General features: G+C 39.3%; 1 protein-coding gene across 8 annotated transcripts in view; it reads left to right on the top strand.

Annotated features, from left to right (window-relative positions):
• Positions 1-24,023, top strand: part of FHOD1 (formin homology 2 domain containing 1) — a 1,546,190-nt gene that overhangs the window by 1,256,256 nt on the left and 265,911 nt on the right. For 3 of the 8 annotated variants that reach the window (XM_044081391.1, XM_044081389.1, XM_044081387.1), the window contains 4 exons: positions 3,333-3,428; positions 5,745-5,768; positions 18,825-18,878; positions 21,448-21,626. In XM_044081391.1, the coding sequence (XP_043937326.1) occupies positions 3,333-3,428; positions 5,745-5,768; positions 18,825-18,878; positions 21,448-21,626 (353 nt within the window). The remainder of the gene's footprint in view (positions 1-3,332; positions 3,429-5,744; positions 5,769-18,824; positions 18,879-21,447; positions 21,627-24,023) is intronic. The other 5 variants (XM_044081394.1, XM_044081395.1, XM_044081390.1 and 2 more) reach the window with 2 other exon arrangements.

Genomic DNA, 24,023 nt, shown 5'->3' with positions numbered 1-24,023 from the left:
ATTATAAGATAGGATTGATGTGCTTATTAATTAGTGTATCGGTGCAAGATAATGTTAATTAAAAGGCAGTTCTTAGCAAGTTTGTGAACAGGTGTAGAACAGAAGTGGAATGTGTATGATGGAACAGTGATAATTAAATAAAGGAGAAAGTGAGAGTTAAGATGTGAAAGTATGGGAGAAGCATAGCTGGGGATTATTGAATTTAGTGAACGTCACAGCAGAAAGGATGTAATAGATTGGTGTAAGGAAGATAACGGAGGTGAAAGAAGTATAACTATGTGATACCACAGGAGCATATTGTTGGTTTTAGAGATGAGACAGCGCACAACATTTAAAATGAAATAGGGATAGGAGCTGTGTGATGGGAAGAAGTGGATTCCACATTTTGGGTACATTGGAGGAATCTACTGCAGCCCCGGATCTGTTTTTGTAATTGAATAGTAATTGATAATCACAATATACATGGTTATATGTAATGAAATTCTGTTATTTCATGGCCTACGTACAAGTGGTTTTGTATAAGATAAGGCAGTCATAGTATTCCGATCAGTGGTTGATATTCAGTAGGTTTAAGGACAATATGGTGATATGTGGAAAGGTAGATTTGATGCAAATCTGCTATTTTATGATGAGAAGCTTTAAGTATTCAGAATATATGTTCATTTAAATACATTTAACTGTCACCATATCATGTGGGTGAGAAAAATCACTCCCAAAGTTCTTGACCCGCAGTCTCAATAACAAACAATGTTTACATGTTCATAGGTGGTTGTTAGGCATGCAGTTCAGAAGACCAATAATTTGCCTTGCCCAAAATTCCCAATTGCCCCAAAACATTAAGGTTACATGGCAAGCAAATGAAGGTTGATGGCATCATATCCTGTACCACAATAAGTAGGTTAACAGCTCACAGCCTTAATCCTCTTTGACAAATGCCAGACTAAATTAAATATATATGGCCTCTGCAGAATAACCAATTAGCAACCATGTTTTGATAGATTATACAAAGCTGGAGTATCAGGAGAAAACTCAAGCAGGCAGAGGGAGAACATGCAAATTCTACCTCAAGAATGAGAAGAGTTCAGTGCTCCCTACCTGAACTTCAAAAGACCACACAGGAAGCCTTTTCCTCAGTTGAAACTTGGCTTTCAGATGCACAGTCAATACTTAACCCAAACAAAACAAAACTCATATTCCAACCCACCAAACACAATCTAAACACCCACCAATTTAATTTTCAAGCCAATGACAACACCATTATCCCCCCAACAGACCACACCAAACTACTTGGAGTTAAAATTGAATTTCAAATCCGGCATTCACATCTCGTTAACCATTAAAAAGTACATAAAAAAACTATGAGCTTTATACAGAAATAATCAATTCCTCACCAAAACAGCCAAGATTTCAGTTGCAAATAGCCACCTTATTTCCACCCTACTCTACGCCTCTCCAATATTTACCAACCTAAGGCAAAGTGAGTTAGGTAAACTCGGAGCTTGCTACAACAAAATAGCAAGGTTTGCCACTGGCACAAACTACCGTAGCCACCACTGCACCTCACTTACTGAATTAGTCTGGCTAGAACTCTCTCACCTCCTTCAGTGGTACCAACTCTCACTCGCCCACAAACTACTAAATCATCCTCTAAAAGTCCCCTCCCTCCAAAATCTAATTCAGCCCTATTATACCACCAGACCACTACACTCCAGCAACAAAAATAAAAAAACAGGAACTCTGCTGGAGAAGCTCTCTTCTCCTACTCCATAGCAAAATTGTGGAATACCCTTCCTCACACTATAACGTCTGTGTCATCACGCACTAACTTCAAAGCTGCTCTAAAGTCTCATCTAAAAGAGCACTGGACATGCCCCTGTAACAAACCTCTCTAACATCTGTACTCCAACCTCTCTAATCCCTTTCTTCCACCCCTCTAACTACCTTGGATTGCAGCCAAATACACTGCTTGTAAACCTATATCTCAGCTGTAATCTTAGCCACTGTTATTCAAGGGTAATAGCGGCTAGTTCAGCTATTAAAATACTTGCTAGTCTTTATGGCACCAATGATATAAGTGTTGTACTATTTAACTAAATAATTTAATTTTGAACTATAACTGTTTACTACTATTGTTAAACAAGACCTGCCCATACTTCTTGTAACTTGTAATTAATTGTTTTTAATTGTTGTTTTTATTGTAGAGCTTTTCTCCCCGGGCCTCCGCTGAAAAAGGACCTGTGTCCAGTCTGATTTTCCTGGTCAACAAATGTAAATAAATAAATCAGTACTGGGTCTGAGGTTGCCTTGTATGCTAGACACAGATCACCTCTTAACAATCTGTGGTATACGAAGTATAATGAGGGAGCTTTGATTCAGTCCTTGTAGGCTGTATTATTTAGGCATTTTATCATTTTAGTAAGTGATTATTTGAGTGTTCCAGTTATTGCTTGTGCCAGAGGAAGCATTGTATTAAATGACTTGCCTAATGAAGCCAATAAAAAATATATAAATATGCATGCACATACATTTAATATAGGCATGAGTTGAAAATGCTTGCATAATAGTTTTAGGCCAGCTTGTTTTTTTTGGCTAGAAGTGTTCATCTGGAAATGAAGGAAATGTGTCTGTCTTTGTTGTGCATTATGTATGTCCTCTGCATATTTAACAAGAATATGGCTCTAGCAGTGTTTTACTCTTCTTAATTATCTTAATTACACCATGTAGAAAAATAAAGCCTTATTTTCTTTAAGTATAATTTCCTCCTTAAAGACAGTTTGCTGATATGACTTGTATTCCAAGCCAGTGCAGCATACTGCACATTGATGCATTGCACCAAAACATCCTTGTTGTTGCAGCAGCGTTAAACTTTTTATTGTAGGAAAATCATGTTGGAAGTTTGTCTCATTGTGTTTTTCCAAATGAAATTACTGAGCATATCATTTTGCAACATTGGAATTGCTGAACATCCATCAGCGTAGATGAGCCCTGCCATTAGAGAAATGCAGATATGGGGCAGAAATACTAGCTGATCACCCAAGAGTGCCACCTGCTGGCATGGTACATTGTTGCAGAGAAGTCTCTGTAGAAGTACTATAGGTCTGTAATATTTACTCACTTGTTTCACATTAGTTTTGCAAGAAATTAGGCCTTTGTTTGCATTTCAAGTTAATTTTATTTTTTCCCCACAGTAAAAGCTAGTGTCCCATTTTTGATTGGTCTTTAGTAGGTTGCAGTTTTAAGTGGAATATTTGCTTATGTAAAGGTGTTTACTTAGCTTTTAGCAGCATGCTTAGCATAAATTAAAACATATCCATTCTCATACTTTATCCCAGTCCAAAACAAGCTATCAGCAAGCCAGACCTCATTCCATCAGAAACGTCAGAAGAAAAAGAAAGAAAAATCTGTACTGCAGAGAGAAGTGTTTTTAAGTAAGTAGTGCATGTGTAAAATATAGTTTATTGTTGAAATGACTTTTAATATTTTTAGTAAATGGTACATAATCAGAGTAGCCGTGTGTCATATAATACAAATGACATAGATTCTCTAAGTCCAAGTATTCCAAAGGTGGTAATGACACTTGGCTATCTATTGCAGTGTTCATGTTTTGCTTTGAAAGTTAATCCTTCTGTGCGCTTTAAAGTTGCAATATCTCTTTGCATATTTGTTAATTGATTTTATGGTACTTTATGAACTGTACAATCACACTAGTGTTGAGCATTTTATCTGTATTTCTGGTTAAACTATATTTATTTAGTCATGGTTTGTTTCAGGTTGTTCGCGTAAATGTCAGTGGTTACCATCTTATGTTTGGCTGTGTTAGAAATGTCAGGATACATCATCAGTTTAATCAAACAGGTACCTTTTAGAAACTCAGAACTCCAACTTTTGCCCCTTCCACTCAGACATGGCTAGAAATATAATAGTGCAAAAATATAATAGTGCGCACATGCTTGCCTGCAGGAGTATGAATTTCATTCTGTATTTCATACAACTGTGGAGGCTTTGGGAAACTTCTGGATGTTGCCTGCGATATCACAGAAACTTTAGCCCCCGTGCCAGTCATAAAACTGCTTCAACTTGCCAACCCACTTCTTCTTCTTCAGGGACAGTAATGACTTTACCCAAGAAAAATGTTTTCTGTTCATTAGTTTTAGTTTGATTTTTGGGGCCACAGTGGTTAGCATTGCCACCTCACAGGAAGAGGTTCTCCAGTCCAATTCTTGACTGGGGTGCCTTCTGTGCGGAGTCGAGCATGTCCTCCCTGTGATCACGTGGGTTTCCTCCCACATCCCAAAGACATGCTGTAGGTGGATTGGACACTCTAAATTGGCCCTAGGTGTCAGTGTGTGCATGTGTGTGCCTTCTGTGGAAGGTTGGGCACCGGGCTGGCAACTTGACACCGTAAAACTCCACTACCAATCGTTCTGCAGACTGTAGTTCCACTGTGGTGACCCCTAACTGGGAAAAGCCAGAAGAAGATGTTTTAGTCTGATTTTCAGAAGCAACCTCTTTAGTTAGTTTTTTTTTTTAAAAAAATCAGTGAACTGAACCAGTCTGTGATACTGTCTCCCATGTGCAGCATACTTCTTTGACTCAGTATGGTAACAGTCACACCTCATACATTTGCCAGGGTTGCAGTCTGTCTTTCAAACATTTGGTAAATTTTTCCACTGCTGTTTAGGCCTTTTAAGGAGGTTGCCACTAACTTTGCATTTTACCCCAGGCAATACATTTTACCTCAGGCACATCATCTTCCATGTTCAAATTAGTATTTTGCCTTTTAACTAATTCCATCTCTCTGGTGACTTGTATTGCTTTTCCTAAAGTTATATCAACCTCAAGCTGTTTGCCTGATCACATCAGTGGAAGCATGCCGTTTTGTGTATTATTTCTTTTTGGTATAAAATGTTCATTGAGTTTACCTAATCACTGACTAAAGGTAATATTCTGGCAAGCCCTCTGTAAATGGCCTCCACTTCGTGGCCTATAGCATACAATAGATTTTTTCCTTAGTTTCACCTGTTTCTTGATCTAATTTAGTTGCCACACAAAATAATGTGAACATCTCAGAGTCCGCAGGCAGCAGTAGTGTGGCTAGAATGGGGAGAAGGGGGCAGATGCCCTTGGCACAAAGTGCAAGGTCGGTGCATTCAGCAGATGCCAGTTGGTCTTCCGTGTCAGTATTACATTCCCAGTCTGAGCTGTGGTGTTTGTACAGTGTATGGTATAAGCTGTAGTAGCTACAGTAGTGTGCTACAGATTAAAGAGCTTTTTCCCCCAGAAAGTCCAGTCCCAAGAGTTCAGAATTGAAGTGCTTTAGCACTCCATGTGTGGACTGCTTGCTACAGTTTAAAAGGAGGGTTTTTTTAATTATTATTATTATTATTAGCTGAACAGTTCAAATTCGGTAGCAGAAGCCTTGCTACCAACGATCTCATTTTATTTTGAACCTTATAATATATTTTTATGTTCTGATCCTTTGAGAAGGATGTACTTTTCTCTATGTTAAGATTTGTAACTGTTTTAATAATAATGACGGGTCAAAACAGTGTTTATGCAAAATGCATGATGAACTATAACACTTTTCAGTCTTTATTTTCTTTAGAAACTTTTCCTGACTGCTTGTTTCAAATTCTGTTTTCCTCTTTTTTGTTAAATAAAAATTCTGCATTTTAACTGGCCTTGTACTGTACTGCTTTTCTATTTAACATTCCTGGCTGCTTATAAGCTGTTTCCTTTTTCAGACTTCAGAAAACAGACGTGCACTGGTAAGTAGTGATAGGGCAGCATGCTGTTCTTTTATACTATTCAGGAATGGGATCGTTCCTGCTAGTCAAAGAAAAACAAAGTAATACCCATATATGGTACTGAATAAAACTGTTCTTAACTTCACTCAAAGTATATCTGCTTTCTTTTGCTTGTGCTGATGCGTTCCTTTTGCTGAGCAAGTGCATCGTGGGCATAGATTTAAACTGTTTTCACTTTGTGTGCCAACTGTGAATGCTGTAAAGGCTACACAAAACTAACATTTAGAGTTGATCTTTTTTTTAGTGCCTGGCTTATTAGCTTTGTTTCAGAATTGATCAGGACAAAATAAAATACAGTAAGATATATTAAAATATACATTCTTTGTTCGTAATGAGTTGTAGAGCTTTTGTTTTCTAAAATCACACACATTATTTATTTTTGGAAGATGTGTCCCGAGACTGTCACCTCTGGAGTTCAGCACTTGGAACTAAGGATTTTGCAGGGATGAGTCATTTTGCAGTATTAATAGCCAGAATGCAACATCTGCATACAACATTTTTCTATTCCATCTGTGTACACAGTAGCTGGCAGTGGCTATACCCATATACCTCATAAGATCCCTTGATATATTGATATATCTTAACACCGGAAGTTACTGGAAGGCGTATAGTATTCCAACCTAGAGGCTGCAACTTTCAGCTTCCCTAAGAAGACATTGTGAAGATATCCCAAGAAGACTGTTCCCACTGATATGTCAAGACCCTAGTCGTCTTATGTTGCCATAGCGACAGAGTGCAGTATGTGCATTGTCATGGTGACATAAACTCTAACTACATCCCACATTGCTTTTTCATTACTCGTGCATTAGATCTGCAATCACAGAAAAAGTGCATAAAACACTGTTCACTAGAAGGCTGGAATGATAATTGTGATTTTGGGACAGATCGCAGTAGCTTAAACTTTACAGGAATGACTGTAACTAAAAAGAGATGAGTAAAAAGAAGGAATAATGAGTTTCATATGGTATTTAATGCATGACGCTACATGAAAAGTAGATGCTGGCAACAGAAACGTCTTGCTTGTCTCACTTTTTCTACTCATTTCCCTGCTGGATAAGCTGAACATATTCTTAACCAACCTGTTTGAGTTTCCACTTTTTTGTCACTTTACATCATGTAGGCTGTGCCTGATGGCAGAAAGGATAAAGTAGGCCTCTCTAGTCTGACCTGTCAGTGCATCAACATTTTGCCTCCTGTCTATCCCTGTTTTCCCTTAATTCCTTCTTTACCTGTCTCATGCAGTCTTTAATACCTCTGTTGAATTATTTTCCCACCATCCAATCTGATGGTCTGTTCTATGAAGCCTTTTTTTTTTTTTTTTGCAGATCCAGGGAGCAGTTAGTCACTATAATGGTGTGCCTGTACTAACATGTCCTCTTTCAGTACTTCTGGTTCAGGGTGACCCTTTCACATCATTTTGTGCAGTCATGTAACCCCCCCCTAATCTTATGTGGTTTCTAGTGAAATGCCTCTGTAACCACTGGTCATATTCCTTTATCCCACTGAAGATTTGGCCAGATTTCTTTTGGATTCCTCCCAGAAGCTTGACCTTCCCTTCCTTATTTGGCCTCCAGACCTGCTGACTATGCTCAGGGTGTTGTCTAACCAAGGATCAGTAGAGGTAGAAGATCACCCATTTGCTTTTGGAGTACATCCCCCTGAGGACTTATTCCCAAGAGTTTGTTGTTACCATTTTAAACTCACTCCTCTTTAGTACCCTAATAGATGTGTGATCAACATCAGTATAGCTAGAAATTTTAGAAATAGCCTTTCTAGTGAAGTGCATATTTATTAGATAATAAAAGGTGCACAGTACTCTTAACAAGCATAAAACGTAATGGGTGTAATTGCTTTCTTTTCTGGTTCCTTTATAAACATTTTATTGTTATTATTGTGTCTTAAGTTAGAAGACTTACTTCCTTGTCTTGAGCAAAACATTCCCCAGTAAAGACATTTGCATGCCATGGCTTTGCATTGTATATGACTGGTTGCACCCACTGTGATCAGCACCATTACTGTGCTGTCATCAGCTCCCCTCCCCCATGTGATACTTTACACCACAGTTGTTGTGGTTGGAATGCAGTGCTTCACACATGTCTTCTCTGAACCTCAGCTGCCTCCTCCTTGTTGAACTGCTTTACTTTTCCTAAATCCTTTGTGATGCTATTCCAAAATTTCCACTGCTGTACCCATGTTCCATTAAAGTTGATCCTGTGCTCTGGTCTCTCAGATATGTTAGAAACAGACTAAAGAACATTGGACCCAAATGTGACCCTTGTAGTCCTGTGCTTATCGTTTTTCTTATTCCTCACAGTGTCCCCTCACAAGAGCCCTCTGCATCATATATTTTGGACCACGATACAAATAGTTTATCATCAGTCATTCATCCAGCCTCCTGCAGTGTTCCTACCCAACCATGTGTGCTTGGTAAAGTCTAATGCCTTGTCCAAATGCATTGGAAGTAAACACTTCCCCTCTTCGAGCCAGACCAGTGATGTCACGTGCATCACATGCAAGTCTGAATTCTTGAACTGTTTTTGACACTGGAACTTATTCAGGTAAGGTGATCCTGTCATTTATCCATTTTTTTATGTGATATAGTAAGTGTTCTTCACAAGGTTTGTTGTCAAAATTAATTATACAAGGGGTGTAATCTACAAGTAAACATCTTTCTTCCACATAGATTTCATGAGCAGTCAGGTATCCTTGAAGTGTGTGGTTACTTTTTTGCACCGATGACATTGTCCAAAACTCTGCTGTTAAAAGGGACTGTAACTATTTGATATTGTGAGACTCATTAGTACAAGTCTCTGAATGTTGAGATTGAATGATCAAAAATGTGGACTTTATATGCTAAGTCAGAGACATTTCTCAGAATATTCCGTTTTCTCCAACAGTGACTTTGGGATGTATAAGTTCAGAACAGGGGGAGCTTTTAAGAAGAACCAGTGCAGCTTGACATGATGTGCCTGTAAAAAAAAGCCATGAACAACTGGAGACATATTCTTCTGAGGAAGGACTTTTTCTTCCTGTGATTATTCTTGTCTGTGGCAGCACCTTGACATAGAAGATTGTGAGCATTGTACGATTGGTGTAATAGTGAGTACTCTTTGGGTATTAATCACAAAAAGTGGCTTGCACTTAAGGGATGCCTGTCTTTGCCAGCAAGTACTGTACTTGAAGCTCTGAAAGTAAAAACAAATATGGCTGAAATCACCATGGAAAGAGCTCAAACATCATATGGTGCAGAAACTCAAAAGGTCCTAGTGAAGGAGATTAAAAGGACAGTGGCTATTGATATCCTGCAGGCCTTACTTAGGATTATGGACACTGACACCAGAGATGCAGGTTTATGTGCCTCCAATCCAGGTATCTGCACAAACTTAAGCACTACATATGATGGCCTTGTCAGAGGCAGACAGTAGTATACCCACCCAGGAGGAAAGTCAGACCTGTACAGTTTATATACTGTATTACATCCAGATGCTTTTCCAGGATGTGTGGGTATGCCAGTTTTCTTGTAGCAAGTTGCTTCAGATTCCATTCTTTCCCAGCTCTGTAGATTTTAGTGGATTTACTTCTAAATGGAGATTCTTTGGTGTGTAACTATGGTCGCACTACTATCAAGTATACTAATGTGAGTGTCTTGTACTCGTAATGCCCATTTCTACATTCATTTATAAAATGTTTGCTGAAGAGCTATCATACCAGAAGGATTACTGGAGAGAGACCTGGGGAGGAGGAGGCTTTAACTTTGACCACATCCACTAGATTACAGTACTAATGATGGTGACATAATTGTGTCAGTGCTCTTGCTACGGGAAATGTCTTTTTGAAAGCTACGAACCTTGAATACTGCACCTGAGAAATCAGGAAGCTGTTTACCTTTCAGAAGAAAGTTTTCTTGAACTCCTAGATAGGGAGAAACCTAAACCTTCAGCTACAGCTCTGGTACTGCACATATTTAATGGTGCCTTTTTAATAATTCTTTGGAAACAGATTCAATTGTCTGCACTCAATTGGCCAAACTTTTCTATAGGGCCAAGAGAATTTCAAATATTTATGCAAACTCCACTAATATAGTCTGCTGTGGTACTCCAGTATGTGCCAGTGTCCGGCACTCCCCAAAGTTATGGGGAAGGTAGAGTGCATGACATGTTTGGTAAGATGATGTACATAATAAGGAAAAACATAAGGGATTAGAGCAGTTGGTTGCCTTACCCATATGAGAAAATAGCAGTGAGACATGTTGAGATGAATTGTTAAATGTATTATTGACTAAAAGAAAGACTGTGCAGACTAACTGAGGCTGCTTGGAAAGGTAGGTAGCCATTCTATTAAATAAAGATATGTCCTGCAGTGGACTTAGCCAGGGCTGATACCATGGATGTGGTGACTAGGAGGGACACACAGCTCAGGATTCAGCTCTTCTACCCCCTTGGTCACCCTCCCAAGAAACTCATAGAAATTTTAAGTACAGCAAAACAACTTAACAGTTTCTAAAACTGCTGTAGCAAGGTGTAGCTGAAACAATTGAATGAGTAACAACATTTTTGTAGAATCTAGTCAAGTTCATATAAGTGGACAAGAGAGTATGAGAAGCAACAGCAAGTATTTAGGGAAAAAAATGCCACTCAGGCTGCAGGGCAGAATATTAATGCCTGGTAGTGTTCCAACAGCAATGCTGACTAGATGAATTTATTGCCCCCTCCCCTTCCATACATGCACACACCGACTCACACACACACACCAGCTGTCACCAGTTTCCTAGGTAAGAGAATCTAGGGTTTATGGAAAAGCTGATTTTCTGACCTTGGACTGGTTTATGAGAGAAAGACAGAGAGAGTGTGTGTGTTCTTTTCCTTCTTTGTGTAACATGCTACATTATAGAATTTAAAGAGGGTCAGCAATTCCATTCTTTTGCATATTTCCTTTCTGGGCTTGCCTTCCGTTCCTTACAGACTTCTGCATCTGGCCATATGGTTTGTTGACCTCTGTTTTGTCAACACTTAATATGTACTTGAGTAATGTTTCTCCCAGGTACTGTTATGCAGCGTCTGTGGTCACATGAGTAGAGAAACATGTGAAATATATAGTGAGATTAGGACAGAACCCACCATGCTAGTGGTGAAGAGGGGGGTGCAGCCCCTGCCTAAGGAAATTATACATTTTCTAGTATTTTTTATGTTCATTTTTATTTTGTTAATGTGGAACTACGGTGAAGTTTATTTTCGTGTCTCAATTAAGAGAGTGATTTCATTTTAGATATAGCCATACCTATCCTGCCCAAAATCTTGGACTGCAGAATCATAGAAGTGGTTTTGCTACTGGAATTAATAAAGATGTTTTACTGGTGCCCCCCCCCCAGGCGCACACACACACACACACACACACACACACACACACACACTTTGAAGAGAGGCAAAGACACATCTTGGATTTTTTTTGGCTAGCATTTTTTTAGCTTTAGACGGACCAGATGGCTTAGTGGTTAATGTCTTCACCTCCCATGTACAAGGTGAAAGGTTCGATCCTGACCTCCGACCAATGCCTGTTTGGAGTTTGCATGTTCTCCCTGTGTCTCTGTGGGGTTTCTCTCATGTCCAAAAAACATATTGAGTGTTTCCATCTCAAACTTACCAATGAATGCAGCTGTGGGCGGCAGCACAGACTCTGCATGGTGCCCTGTAGAGGGAAGAGTTGTACAGACCAACCGCTTTGGGCATCTACTGTGATGTGCAGTAACTCAAGATAGGAGAACATGAATCACAGACTGCTCACTGTGGCAGGGTTAGCCACTCAATGGTGTAAAATATGGCTTTAGATGATTTGGTCATGTTGACTAATGTCACCAAAAATGGGCATGGGAAGTTACCAGTGATAATTGGATTGAGGACCCCAGCCTACTCTGACCCATAACATTGGCCCTTGCTAATGGTGGGAGGGGTATATGTGCCTCTATTGGTCAGTGTGTGCCAGCCATAAAGTCCAGCAGCCCTGGGTCAATAAGCTACTGGCTGGCCGGTGTCTAGTTGCCCAGCCTGGGTTACCTGGGATAGCTCTGCTCAGCAAAAGAATAAAAACCAACCAACCTGCCAAACATCAACTGAGAGCTGCTACACTTAATGTAGGTTCCACTGACAGGATACAGCTTGGAAGTGGATAACGTGATGATACGGAGGAGGCTGTACATCTTATGTATCGAAGAGACGAGATGGAAGGGCAGTGCAGCAAAACCACTTGGCTTGGGATCCAGAGTCTACTACTCAGGTGGAGGGCAGGCTATAAATGGTGTAGGAATTGTGGTGAGAGAGAGGCTTCAGGGGTATCATCAGAATGAATGACAGACTCATGGCAGTCAGACTCCAGTGTAATGATAGGGCAGTATTCGTAATCTCAGCCTATGCCCCACAGCAGGGTTGTGATAGTGAGGAAAAGAGTGCATTCAGACAGCAGTTGCAGGACCTTTTAGATAAAGCAGGAGCACATGAATTGGTGTTGGTAACGGATGACTTTGAATACACATATCAGGACAAACAGAGAGAACAGGATATGAGGACTGTCTGGGTCCACATGGGTGGGGCAACAGGAATAAAGAAGGAGAAGCCATTCTAGACTTCTGTCTAGCAAATGGCTTGATAGTAGCCAACACATGGTTCAGAAAGAGAGACAGTCACAAGATCACATACATGCATCTCAGGTAGACTTTCTGCTAGTAAGGCAAAAGCACTGGGGTAGAATCCATGATTGTAAAGTCATCCCTAGTGAAACAGTTGGCCCACAGCATAAACCACTAGTTGCCACAATCAGCTGCAAGCAGTGGTCAGAGAAGGCTCTAAGGTCAAAAGAGACCAGGCTGAAGACCTGGAAGTTGACGGGAGCGAAAGTACAACATTTCAAGGAATTACAAAGGGCTCTAGCACCCCAAGAAGAGGAGGACATTGGTGGAGTTGAAGAAGAATGGCAGTGCCTAAAAACAACATGTGTTAGGACTACAGAAAAGATTTGTGGCCGAGCCAGGTATGGAAATAAGGTACATAAGGAAAGCTGGTGGTGGAATGCAGAAGTCCAGGAAGTCATCAAAAGAAGAGAGGAGGAGTGTAGGAAGACGTGGGAGATCGAAAAGACTGACCAGGCTAGGAAGGACTACTGGTTGGCTAACAAAGAATCTAAGAAAGAAGTTGCAATAGCAAAGAATAGGGCATCAGAGGCACTGTACCAGCTTCTGGAAAGTGACTCAGTAAGGGGCATAAAGAAACTATATCAGTTTGCAAGGCAAAGACAGAAAGATAAAGAAGATAGTCAGACACCCTTCATAAGGGATGCCAGCAACAACCTGCTCACCATTCCAGAGGGCATCAAAGGCATATGGAAGGAGTATTTCCAGCAGTTTCTGAATGAAGGAATCCCCACAGAAGCTGTACTGCCCCAGAAACAGCCTACAATGAGAGAAGAAGAGGAGCCCACGCTAGAAGAAGTAAGAACAGCACTAAGGAAGATGAAGTCAGGGAAAGCAGCAGGGTCAGATGAGGTCACAGCAGATATGATAATGATGCTGGGTGAGATAGGAGAGAAATGGCTCCTGAAGGTACTAATAGCAGTGTGGAGAGAAAGGCATATCCCAGATGATTGGAGAGTAAGCATACTCGTGTACAGTCAAACAAAGGGGACATCTGCAACTGTGGGCAGTACAGAGGCATAAAACTCCTATCACATTGCAAGAAAGTTCTGAAGAGGGTGATTGATAAATGGATACGCAGAGTAGTAGAATGTAAGATGGGAGATGAGCAGTTTGGATTCAGATCAGGATACAGCACAACTGACCTGATGTTTGCATTGAAACAGATACTTGAGAAGAAGCTAGAGATGAGGAGAGTGTGTCTAACTGGGCATTCCTAGACTTGGAAAAAGCATATGACAAGGTCCCAAGAAAGCTGATCTGAACAGTACTGTGGTGGTTTGAAGTCCCAGAAACATTGGTAGAATTAGTGCAGGCTATGTACAAGGACCCAATGACTCAAGTATGAACAGTGTTCGGCCTCACAGAGGGGTTCCCAATGGGAGTGGGTGTACATCAGAGTTCAGCTCTGAGCCCACTGCTGTTCATACTGGTGATGGACTACATTAGCAAACAGGTTGGAGGGGAGGGATCAAAAAAGCTGCTGTATGCAGGTGATGTGGCAGTGCAAGTAGACTCTGAGCTAAAACTTCAGCAAAGGATAGGAGAATGGAATGCAAATCTGAAGGCACATGGGATGAAACTGAGTACAGATAAGATGGTGATAATGGCAGCAAATTGGGGAAATCAGAAGTAGCTGAGAATAGAGAGAGAAGGGAAGATGGTGAAACAGGTAAACTGCTTCAAGTATCTGGGAGGGGTAGTTGAGGAGAAGGGTAGTCTGAATGAAGATGCCAAACGTAGAATCAGAGGGGCTACAGCCAACTGGCATAGAATATCAGGTGTAGTGTATAACAAAAGAATGCCAAATAAGCTGAAAAGTAAGGTGTAAAAGACAGTGGTGCGACTATTACTATGGTGTATGGTACAGAAACCTGGGCAGTAAAGGCAGAACAGTTGAAGGAATTTGAGGTGATGGAAATGAAGTGTCTGAGAAAGGTGGTAGGATGCTCACTGTGGGACAGGTGAAGAAATGAAGATATAAGAGCAGAAGCCAAAGTAGCTCCAATTGCAGAAAAGATCAAAGAGAATGGATTACAATGGTTTGAGCACGTGTGTAGAAAAGCAGAAGACAATCTGGTGAGGAAGATTTGGGACAGACAGGAAGAAGGTAAGAGGAAGAGAGGATGTCCAGTAAAGAGGTAGAGGGATTGTGTGAAAGAAGATCTGCGATGGTCAGGCATGAGTGTTGAAGGCAGGAGTATGGCACTGAATCGAGAGAGTTGGTGACAGCACAATACCCCGACCCCATGTAGAAAAAAAATGGGAAAAAGGGGGCTGCTGCTGATGATGAATTTTTTAGCTATAAAAATGTTCTGAGTACTCATTTTATGGTTCTCCCATGCTAATAAAATATATCTTTCTTGTGGCTGTAGACATGATGGATGCCTTCTTCCACATCCTGTCATCAAAGCCCACAGACCGTACTTAAGATTCTGTGTGGGTCCCTTTAGCCTTTCCACTCCACCCAAATGTTTAACCAGATGCTTAGCACCAGGAGCAATTTTGGCTGTTTGAAAAGATCTTGCATGCACTACTGGAACACTGACTCCCAAAATGTGCCAACAACAAGAGGCAGAATCCACTTTCTGATATACTGAGACTGAAGGCCAGACCCTACTATATTTTCTAGGGAGAGTGAGGGACAGAACACATTATGTGCTTTACTGTCCACGTCTGATGGAATTAATAAACTCGGAGATGTTCTGGAGTCATTCAGACTGCAAGGTGTATCAGCTCATAAAAAGAAACTTCACTGATGCATTTCGAATGTTGACATTCTTAGTACAGCCTGTCCAATCCATATCTCACTTGATGCTAAAATACTGAATCTGATTGGTTACAGCAATGACCAATGGGACTTGTGGGCATTGTTTACACTTGTGTGATGTTCCCAGTCACTAGTTAACATACTTGTGCTTTGAGGCCACTTGCATTTGCAAACAGTTTAGTTTAAAGCATGAACAGTTGTAATGGTTCCTGTCATGAATTGCTGCTGTACCCCATACTTTGCTTAATTTGGGCTATAACACATCAAGAAAACAGATGGAAAACAACAGTGGTGGGATCATCAAAGTTAGGGCCTGCAACAAAAATTCAGTGGTAAGTTGTCTAGGTATTTCTTCAGGCCGTTGTGGCAATTATAGCATCCCATATACAGAAAGCAATTATAGCATCCCATATACAGAAAGCAACATCTGAGATGCTTTTTGCATGACTGATAACCTAGCCATGGAGCTGAATGGCAATATACCTCCCCAGTGTGTCAGACCGCTGATTGTCACATAATTGGATATAAAATAAATGTGACAATTTCAGAAGGATCACCCATATGTTGTGCCGTAATAATTCTCACATCACTCTTGTGTATCTTGAAAATAACGAGCACCACCAGAATATACATACACACAGTTTATGTATTTCAACTTCCAGGTCATGTTGCCACAGAGAAAAGACACAATCTACAAACCTTTCAACCATTTCCAAAGTGGTAACTTTTGTCACTATAAAAACATTTGTTAAAATTTTGTCATCCCTTTCAAAGCTGTCTAGAGACCACAAACATGCAAGTCAAACATGATAGGAAAAAACTGACTCCTAGCACACTTGCCTATACCCTGGATTAATGTGTGTTATATGTATCTTGGTATTATACTTAGAACTGGCTTTATCACCATTGTTTTTATGTGATCTGCTGTGGTGACCCCTAACCAGGAAAAGCCTAAAGAAGAAGTTGTTATGCTAGCAAAAGGCAGGAAAGTATTTTAAATAAGTGCATCAGAATTAATTATTTGTATTTGACTTGTTTGTTTACACAGAAAACATATTTGTACTTACATTGTGCATTTTGTGTGTGTGTGTGTGTGTGTGTGTGTGTGTGTGTGTGTGTGTGTGTGTGTGTGTGTGTGTGTGTGTGTGTGTGTGTGTTAGTGGTTCCTTCAGTAGACAGCGTCCAGAAGTAAAGACATGTAATGTCTTCTTTCCCAGAAGGTCATGGTGTAGCCACACTTTGAGTACTGCACTCAGTTCAGGAGACCATGCAGACGTGGACATCAGGCTGCTGGTTAAGAGTCCAGAGGAAAACCAAAACCAAAAAAATTTCTGTACAGAATTATATGTACAATCAGAGCTCCATGTCTATATATGACAACACATAATCCACGAATGACAGAAAATTTCTATACAGTGGCACATATACAATCAAGGAGATTTTTTTTGGTACCTTAGTTTGATTTGAGCAAGCTTGGTATATAGATAGCATAACTTTGAATTCCCTATTGGAAGTACAAAGCATAAAAATGAAGGAATGGAATCTGGAAAATAATGCTATTCAGGAGAAATGTCATAGCGTAAAAATAGTTTGTAGGATAGTAGTTCCTGATAGGGGATATTTGAGTAATACAGAATAGATGAGGTAAGCAGTGAGGAGATGAGGTGTGGCAAGTTAGGAGGAGAGCAGAAAAGATTTTATGTGATACAGGATCAGAGCCATGATTGCAAGAGGTGTGACTTTAGTGATGTCTTGAAAAGTGAGATGGATGGTGCAGAGGAGATACTTTGGGAGAGGTTATTCCATTCCCCAGCAATGGTGTGGGAGAGCAGACGTTTCCATGCAGTGTTATTGGCTTTGGTTATGCAGAGCAGGGTTTTGCTGGATGAGCGTAGAGGGCGATTTGCAGAAAATTGCTTTAGAAGTTGGTTTAGGGCTGGATTTCTCTGTGGGTTCCTTATTATGTTGAAGGTGAGGACTAATTGGTGATAGCTAATTAGCTGAGGGAGTTATAACCACTGTAGCTGCTTCAGGGCAAGACAGTGATGACTTCTAAAAGTGGAGTTGTTTGTGAATTTTGCAATTTTATTGTAATATGACTCTATAGTTTGTTTAGGTCTGTTTTCCTGATATGAGTTAGGATTGGTGATGCATACATTACAAGTTGATGATAAGTAACCTCTAGATCAGTATATTATCTTTCTTTTCTATTTTTTTGTTTATTTTTCATTCCTTGCATATCTTTTAGCATTTCTGTGATTTATGAAATGACCAGCAGTATTCCATCAATCCATCCATCTTTGTTACACACTTTGTGCATTTCTTTGTCAAGGAGAGTCAGATTTTCTCCTGGCAAACAGTTGGAATGCGGCAAGAAATGAATGCTGGCTTAGATGGCAGTACATCACAAGTTACTCACACATTGTGCACAGCTAGGAGCAACCTAGAGTATTACAAGTCAGTCACCCTAACTGTGCATGTCTTGTAGGAACCATTGGACCCCATCTGAAACTCGTAAGGAAAAACACATGGTAGAAATGCAAACTTCACAAAAAGGCACACATTTCACTTATCAAACTGGAAAGATAGTTATTTTGAGGCAGCAGTGCTAAGTACTGCACTTACTTTTTAGTTTTTTTTTTTTTTTTTTTATTGGAATCCTTTTATTTCCACAGTAAGACTGCCTATTTTGTAAACACACAGTTACAAGTGGTAACACAGACAAGTTGTGGTTTTGCCTTTATAACTGAGGCATTTTTTGCATGAGGCAACTTAATTCCTTGGCATAAAATAGTTCTATATTTTGCCTTAAGATGCAGGATAGCTACCAGAAATCTTTGGACTGAGTAATTTAAAGCTGGATAGAAAATTCTACAGTCTCAAAAAAAACAAAATTCTATAGTTTTGTTTTTAGATGTTTGTAGGGGTGGTGCTAAGATATAAAAACATAAATTAGATTGAGGGAAGTGTTTTGTAAAGACCAGATTTATTCATAGTGCTGTGTGCACCCACCCCCCAACTTGGAATATAGTATGACCCCTGGGTCAGTCTTCTGACTTCACCTGACTGCTTTGAAATTCTGAGCCCTTTCTTCAAGTTAGCCTTCTCCATGCAGACAGACACTGCTGATCTGGATCTGAGTTTGTGACAGTCATAAGGCTGGTAATGTGTGGTGCTTGAGATTAGGAGACAGAAGGAAAAGATTCATTGTTGGCAATTTAAAAATAAATACTGTCACAGAAGTCTGTTATACCATGGAATTGGTTAGTAACACCAATTTGATCCAACAAGTGAATTTTTTCTAAAAGTTCTTTAACTTACTTTGCATATGCAGCTAAGCAGAAGTATTTTCTCATTTAAATAATAAAAAAAGAACACATAATATACAACATATTGGCCTGTAAACTGCATCTTGCATTTGTGATTATGCCACTGCATGAAGGTATTGTTCTCATCCCAAATAGGGTATCAGTTTTGTTTGGGTGAGGCCTGCAAGAGAGTTAATGCTTGACCATTTCAATTAAGTAAGAAGATCTGGAAACAAAACCTGTTGTGTGTTTCTTCCTAGGACAGAGGACACTGTTACTGTAATTAGGGACAAACCAATTCTGAAAAGGTTTGAGTAAGTATTGCTATGTAAGAAGGCATCGTGTTCCTTTAAGCATGTGTGTGTGTGGGGCAGGAGGGCTTTCTTTAGGTTTTCTCACATATGCATGAGTCAGATTGCTACAGCTTAAAATAAGAAGTGGAGAGAGGACAGCAGTTGGTTACCACCTATAGCCATCTTCTGAAGCTATTATCCGTCAGCAACAGCCTGTAACATTGGAGTTACTTTTTATTCTGACTTGAAGTTTATTGAAAAAATACCTTCTTTTAAAGGTGAACTCAACTCTGTCTTAGATTTTTAGATGAATTCCCACAATTTCTGTTTGCTGCTTGTCTGAAAAGGGGAAAAATAAATTCTTTGAAACTAAATTACATCAAATCTGGTGGACAATAATCTTCTACAACTGTTTTCATATCAGTAAATCAGAAATACATCATCTGTGAGTAGATAAAACTGATGTTCCCTTGATCAAATTTGCTTGATTTGTTTAGTGCCTTCAGTCTGTCACTGACGCTGTACCCTGGAACTTTGAACAGTTCAATTGCAGAGGTAATCCTTTCTGCCACTGCATCTAAAGAACCAGAGTATATAACATGCTTTTTGAAATGAAACAAATGTTGATGTTAGCTGAGCTGTGACCTGCTGAGGTTTGCGCCTTTCCTTCTGTTCCTGCATACATCTGTCACAAACCTCATGAGCCTATCTAATGCATTTAATTAAAACTATTTATTCTATAAATATATTTCAGGGCTTTATTATCCTGTCTGTGAAATAGTATTTTAATCATTTTAAACTGGTCAGCCATACCTGTCCACGCTTACCCACTTCTCTCTACTCTTCTTACTTAGTCCTAACAGTTCGGTCTACTCCCTCATTTTCACTTCTCTGTACCTCTATGTGTACATGCTTTATTCTGAATCATTTAATGAATTCTATTCCCTGCCATTTTGGTTACTTTCCAGGATCTCTATTCTTAGAGTAGGAGGAAGATACTAGGCGATACCACAATTATGCATTGCCTCACATTCGCAGTTTCATTTCCGCTAGGCAGCACAGGACTGACCCTGGCAATAAACTCCATGCCTCAGGTCTCATTACTTTTTGCAGTCTCCATATGAAAAGAAAGTAATCAGAAGTAGGTTAAGGGTTAAATTAAGAATCTGTAAAATTCAGCTGCCATATCAGTCTGGCCAAACTAGTAAGCAGTAACCATAAATGTCTATTTTTTTTTCCAGAATGCCCTAAGGTTTACAATTATTATGTACCCAGGGAAACTCTTTAAATAAGAATCCAATAATTATTTCCTCAATTGTTTTGAGCTGTTTGCCAAAACAGCTAATGACCAGTAGGCTGGATAATCTTCACTGCTGTCTTCTACAACTGACTTAGAAAGGTTCAGGTTAAGATTAACTCAACTGGCATTCATTTTCGTATGCTTTCAAACTATGATTTAGAAATGTTAGGTTTGCTAGCTAATGCAATCTGACTCAAATCTTGTTTCTATCTTTTTGGTTTAGTTGGTTATAATGTTGTTTTATAGATTGGAAGTGTTCACAGGGGAGAAATTTTTCACTTTATACCACACCACTCTGACTTTTCTAAAAGCAGTTTTACTGGCTTTTAATAACTTTTATAAAATGACGTATAACTTTGGGGCCTGAATGTTTTAGGAACATTGTACTCTATGGTTTCCCAGAGTATTTTTGACAGAAAGTGTGTGGTATAAACATAAGTAATACATGAATGCTATGGGTGAATGGTAGTTTCTTGTATTACTTAGAGTTTTTAATCAATGAATTGCATTAATTCTCATTAAGGATGGCTTTCCTTGATAATCTATACAAGGGTGCTCTAACCTTCCGTACAAGAATACTAACGGTATGGTGTTTGGATTAGCTGGTTGTGAAACAGGTTTTCAAAACTCTTGGCCTCTTTGTTCACAGTTAAAACAATGACTGTAGTTCAACAGATCTCGGAGTAAGCGTTTCTTCATTTTGTTTTTTTCTCTATTCTTTTCTACGTGTCATTCAGTAAAACTTGACATTCATTCACTACGTTTGTGTTCATACATAAATGTCTCGAGTTTTGTTTTATTGCTGATGTAAATTTTTCGATTTCATTCTATTTTCAGATGAACTTATGAATGACTAGGAGACATTGGGCCTGTTTTTTTTATTATTGAATGTCCTACAGTTGAGTAGATTGCATCATTAAACTGATTTTTGGAGAAAAGATCAACATTGCTCTCTGATCCTTCTTTATAGGAATAAACAACAGTTGAGCAGTATCAGTGACCAGTGTTTTTAGTATAGCTGCATGAGAACACAGCACAACCATTGAATAATGAGTGTGTGCTAATTGCAAATACTGGTATAATTTTATAATTGTGTATCATTCAGAAATAACTAAAACGTACAGCAGAGGTAACACTAAGAGCTCTGCATGGTGTGGTTGATGAGCATGTTTTGTTTCTGAAGTTGAATGATATTTTCTCTCTCAGCCCTTCTTTTTTTTCCTTTTTGATGAAACAATAACGTTTTATTCTGTGAAGAACATTTTACATTCTGTACTGACAATCTTCCAGAGCTCGATTTTTGGAAAATCTTGCAGCTACACAAAGAGAAAAGGAGAATGTCCGGTCAGCCATATCGAAAGGATGGTTTAACACATCAACAAGCACCACTCAAGGAGAGTTTGAGTCTCCAGAAATTGTAATTACATCACCAGGAGACAAGGGCAGCATTACCCCAAGCTCTAGAGAAGGTAATGGTTGTGACTACGTACAGGCATGGTGATATATTTTAGCCTCCTGTGTCCATAAAGTCAGAAGCCTGGTATATTCAAGGTTGCTTATGTTTGCTCATCTGAGCACTTAAATTTCTACAAAGTGATTATTTTAATTGTGTTAGACATGTAATTATCAATATGGGGGTGAGTAAATAATATTGCCGTCCCACAGCTATAATGTGAATGTAGATTTTTCAAGATGTGAATAATTAAATATGTATTTGTTAAAAAGCTAGCATCTACTGACTTTTTAACTGATTCCAGATTTATAAAAGCCACATTTCAAACTGTATAAATAATTTTCTTAAAATGATTGTACATGGTTTCCTGAACCTTTTTTTATTTACATCTAGTTTGCCTTTTCTGGGGAAGGTTGTCAGTTTAATGTTTTCAAAATGCAGAGTGACACCAGATTGGTTTATTTTTTTGTTATATGTAAGTATTGTCAGTGGCACAACAGGTAGTACGCTCACCTTTGGTGATGGAAGACCAGAAAGCAGTGGGTTCTATTCCCACTCTTGGTGATCAGATTACTCACTCTGCAGTGTAGTGTTAGGGGATTGCTGCACTCCTGTATGTGCTGTCCTTAGGATGAGATGTTAAACCGAGGCCCCATCTGCTTGAGTTGGTGGTAGCTGCGATGGATATAAAAGGTCCAATGAGACCTGTGAAAAAGAGAAGAGGAAGTTTCCATATGCCCAGGCCAAATTTCCCTTAACAGTATAAATATTTGTTTTATTTATTTATTTATTTTACATTTGTTGACCGGGCTGGTCTAACTGGATATATGTCCATTTTCAGTAGAGGCTCGGGGAGAAAAGCTCCAAGCATCGGCAGTGACAAAGCATACAATATATACGAATAGTAAAATGAGTTACAGTACATTGTTTAAATTGTAGGTAAGATAAACTTGAACAGAGTCCTTTAGTAGGTATAAGCTAAGATCAAATGCAGAGAACAAACAACTAAGAAGGAAATCTTTTTAGAACAGTGGAGTAGAGAAGTATAGGGAGAGCAAGAAGGGGAAATGAGATATCAGTCAGGGTTAGAGCAGGGACAAGGCCAGTGAGTTTTAAGAAATTCTTTAAGATGTTTTTTAAAAAGCAGTGTGGAAGCAAGGGTAGAAAGTTCACTTGGAAGCTAATTCCAGGTTTTTCCACTGTGTTGGTGAAAAGTGAGTCTCCAGCTTTGTTGTTGGATTTAATAGTGGGAACTAGAAGCTTATTAGCTGAGTGTAGTGTTGCAAGATTTTTATAGGGGGTAATCAGATTAGTAAGGATTGGGGTATTATTAGGGTGGTAAAGGATCTTTTGTGTGATAACAAGTTGTTGACAAAGTAGTTGGTTCTGCAGTTCTAACCATCCCAATTGTTTGAGGTTGTGACAGTGGTGAGTTCTAAAAGGCAAATCTGGCTATGTTATTGTAACTGGTTGAAAGTTTGGTAAGGTTGTTTTTAGATTGGTATATAGATTGGTATACATTGCAGAAGCATAGAACAGGGTAGAGATCAGGTAGGTCTGGGTAATAGTGGTTCTGGCTATAGGGGTAAGGAATGATTTGATTCTATAAAGGGTGCCTAGTTTTTTTGTTGACAGACTTTATAGTAGTATTAATATGGTCTTCATAGCTAAGGTTGTTGTCAATTGTTATTCCCAGGAGATGAGTTGTAGTGTCAGGGGATATATTAGTTCCATTGTTAGAGGTTACTGTGAAGTTGTGGTGACTTTTGAGTAGGAGCAAAGAGCAATAATTTTGTTTTTTTGGGGTTCAGAAGGAGGCAGTGTTGCAGAAACCAATTTTCAACAATGATAAATACTGTCTGGGTGAGGGTCTGGAGTGAGGTTATGGACTTGGCTGAACATATTAAAGTAGAGGCATCTGCTTATTGTATGCAGGTGGCTTGAAGAATTTTGGCATGTAGATCATTAATAAACATTGAAAAGAGAAGAGGGCCTAAAATAGAGCCTTGTGGTACTCCAATGTTCACAGGGAGGAGTGTAGAAAGATTATTATCCCAAAGCACTGCTTGCTGTCTGTTTTCTAAATAAGATTTAAACCAGCGTAATGCTTGTGGGTCAAGTGATTGGGCTTTTAGTACATCAATAAGCATGTGATGGTTAACTATATCAAAGGCTTTTTAAAGGACAATAAATAGTGCAGAGGAAGGAGAGTTATTGTTATGATTTTTGTTTATACAGTCAGAAAAGGATAGCAGGGCAGTTGTGCTATGGAATGGTCTAAAGCCATACTGGCAGTTGGCAAGTAAATTATTATGGAGAAGGTGGTCAAGTAGTTGTCTGTGGATGCATTTTTCCATTAATTTAGCTATTGGAGAGAGTAAGGCGATTGGCCGAAAGTTGGAAAGCTCAGTAG

The sequence above is a fragment of the Protopterus annectens genome, chromosome 8.part0 (genome assembly GCF_019279795.1).
Source record: "Protopterus annectens isolate FY-2018-M chromosome 8.part0, PAN1.0, whole genome shotgun sequence".
NCBI lineage: Eukaryota > Metazoa > Chordata > Ceratodontiformes > Protopteridae > Protopterus > Protopterus annectens.
This window is presented reverse-complemented; position numbering and strand designations above follow the sequence as displayed.